The sequence below is a fragment of the Echinops telfairi genome, unplaced genomic scaffold (assembly GCF_000313985.2).
Source record: "Echinops telfairi isolate 266 unplaced genomic scaffold, ASM31398v2 ScPeMD7_7420;HRSCAF=8458, whole genome shotgun sequence".
Lineage (NCBI taxonomy): Eukaryota > Metazoa > Chordata > Mammalia > Afrosoricida > Tenrecidae > Echinops > Echinops telfairi.
Genome location: NW_022111320.1, coordinates 19,262,438 through 19,265,520, shown reverse-complemented (window position 1 = coordinate 19,265,520; position 3,083 = coordinate 19,262,438). Strand labels below are relative to the sequence as shown.

Sequence of the window (3,083 nt, the reverse complement as noted above, 5' to 3'; positions counted from 1 at the left end):
ATGTACGGGTAAAGTGATTCCAAAAAGAACAGCAACGTTCGGTGAAGGGGGGAAAAACGGAGGCAAGAAATTCCTCCCTTTCACTCGAAGCCAGAGGTCGCTCATGCTGTTGTGTTACACGAAGATACTGGCCACCCAACTGGCACATCACATCAGTTTTAGGCAGGAATGCCAGAGCCCTGTGGGCTTGTATGTACAAGTCCACATGATGGAAGCTGCCAAGAGGCCAGGGACGACCCAGACCGTGTGAGCCGAGATGGCAAAGGCACTGGGCCCCGCCACAACGACACAGGGTCACTGACAGAGGCGGGGAGGGCATGAGCCGTCCACCTGAGGGGCATTTCAAGGTCAAATCTCTGCATGGAGCACAGCTCCCCCTGGGTGACTATGATGATGTCTTCCTAAAAGAGGGCTTGGCTGGCCTGCTCTGTAGCACCTTCTTGCCAGGAGAGGGCGCAACGGCTGTGCCTGGCACCCTCAGGAATGAGGAGCAACAGAGGAAACTACAAAGCCAAGGCAGCCCGGCTTCACATGACCATGAGCGTTCTCAATAGGGAACCAATCCCCGCCCCCACCCCCCAAGAAACACCACCACCAAAACGGGGCGTTTTCAGCATGAAGGTTTGAAAATGAATGAGAAGCCACTAAGCCTTGAGCTCAAATGCCAACGGGAAGATGCGTTCACTCACCCCACTCTAAGTGGACTTCTTTGTGCTTTGGTCTACCTGAAACCCTCGGCGGCCGGCACTGCCCGGGTGCAATGCTTAGTGTGCGGACCGGGAGACTTTCAGAGCACTGCAGGAGAAACACCGGAGAGAGGGAACCGTCTCTTAGTGCTGCGAACGCGCCAGGCTGCCACATGCCAGGCAAATCCCAGCCCGTCACTGCAAGTGTTCCCCAAGGGGCCGGGTCCTGAAGACACACGCACCTCAGGAGACACTTGTACCCTCTGAGCGGGGAGTGTGTGTGTCTACTGGGGCTACACACACTGCGTGTGCAACTCGTGAACGTCAGAAACGATGACGTCTCAAGTCAGCCCAGTCTCTAGGGAGGTGGTATAGCGTAGGCCCACAATGATTTTCCTCCACACGGGAAATAGGAAAACCTTCAGGAAGAAGGGAAAGGACACCACAGCCAAGGCGTGACATTCTGAAACGGTGTCATACTGGCCAACCATCGGTTTTAAGAAAAACCAAGTCAATATGAGTCAACCGAGTCTAACACCAGCCAGCAGGTTGGGTGGCTCATAAATAGGGAGGCTTCTTCTCTGGGGGATCTGGCTGGACTCACACAGAAGCTGACCACGGCTGACATTCTGAGATGGCGAAGACAGACAGACCTCAGGAACTCCACCCAAACCAAACCTTCTTCCTCCCCGGGGGAAGCGATGTGGAAGAGATGCGTTTTTTAAAGAGCCAAGCGGCGCACACCCCCGAGGCCACCTCCCACAGGCCCTCCCACACAGAGGGGTCTCCCACTAGCCCTTGGGCTTTGCCATGGGTTTGTCCCAGCCTGGGGAAGCCTTCTGCAGAGCTCGGGGACCGTGTGAGAATAGGCTAAGCAGACGTTCCTCTCAAAGGCATCCGTTGGTCTAAACGGGCAATCCTGATGCCACCGCCCACTGCCCTTGGCAGTAACAGGCAGGAGCAAAGCAAGTCAACTACAGGCAGTGCCGGGGCGTGACAGGTCAGGCGCCCAGGTAGAGAGAGATGGTTGGGAAACTGATGGTGGGAGCAACTGTACAATTCTGCCTGACCTGATGGAAACAGGAAACGATACGTGATAAGGATTAAATCCCAATGAATAAAAATACACAAACAAACAAGGAAGCTCCAAGTGCAAACATACAAAGTAGATATCCCACTTTGTGGCAGGCACCCTCCTGAGAAGCCTAGCCAACGCACGCTCAGACGACACCTGTTCTCTCCCACGACGCAGCGATGGTTCTGAGACAGACGGCTAACTCTGCCTACGGTGAGAACGCTCTTTCCCCTTCTTGCCTCATACCCTGTGCTGAAGTGAAAGCCGTTCTGAAAACCATCGCCTGCTTCCAGAGAAGCCCGCGGGGGATTCAGCACCTCTAAGAACACTGTGGTCAACATGGAAGCGGCAGCTCCCGCACGTCATCATGGGCCTAAAGTCATTCCGGTGGCACACAACGGACGAGGCTTGCTGTCCATAGAACCCCAGGAAGCGCCCTTCAGCTCCCACAGCCGGGCTTCACTGGGAAGCTTTTACAGCTCCTTCACCAGATGGCAGCACGCGACCTCCAGCAGAGTAACCTCAGATTCCCACACAGGTGCCAGCTAAGGTACCAGCACAGCTGGGCAGGAGCCCATCTCTCGGAAGCCTACGCTCTCCCGTTACTGCAATAACTCTGCGAGCCACCCCACTCCTCACCCACCTCCTTTCCTTAGCTAATGCAAATCCCGGACAACGCAAAACGTCCCAAGGCCAAGCCACAGTCTCCTGAGCCATGCCTAAATGACAACGGTACTGAAAAAGTGCTGCAATTCAGCGGAGATCAGTGGGGCCTATCGTTTCTGTTCTCTAAGGTGCAGCTGCAAACAGCTCTGATTTCTCATTCCCTCCTGTGGTGCCAGGGGGCAACTTCACCTTCCAACAGACGGGCTAGCCCACGATTTTACACAGCTGCTAGCAACACGACCAGATGCGTAGGTCCAGACGACGACCAACCTGACTGTGTCCGCCCGTACTGATGCAGCACGCTCGGAGCCGGTACAGAGTGCCTGGCTTCAACTGGGTGAGGGTGTGCTCTGTAGCCGCTCCGCTGTAGGCCACCTCCCACTGGCTCGCTGTAAAATAAGGCGTGGGGATGAGTTTGTGCCTTGTGCAGACATGCAGAGCAACAATCCACTGCAGATGCAAAACAGCCCCAAGTCATTCCCAGGAAAACCAGTATTCTCCACTTTGGGTTTTTGTTTTAAATAGGCATAGGGCTCTTTCCCCACCCTTGACTGGGATCACATGGGGCCATTTTTTAATACTTGGGACTATGGGCTGGATTACTCAGTGCAGCGGTTCTCAACCTGTGGGTCTTGAAACCTTTGGGGGTCGAACAA

General features: G+C 54.9%; 1 protein-coding gene across 4 annotated transcripts in view; it reads right to left on the bottom strand.

Moving 5' to 3' along the window:
- FNDC3B (fibronectin type III domain containing 3B) overlaps window positions 1-3,083 on the bottom strand; it is a 365,496-nt gene that overhangs the window by 47,448 nt on the left and 314,965 nt on the right. For all 4 annotated transcript variants that reach the window (XM_045297448.1, XM_045297449.1, XM_004704080.3 and 1 more), the window contains 2 exons: window positions 2,698-2,816; window positions 690-795 (listed from right to left, as the gene is read on the bottom strand). In XM_045297448.1, the coding sequence (XP_045153383.1) occupies window positions 690-795; window positions 2,698-2,816 (225 nt within the window). The remainder of the gene's footprint in view (window positions 1-689; window positions 796-2,697; window positions 2,817-3,083) is intronic.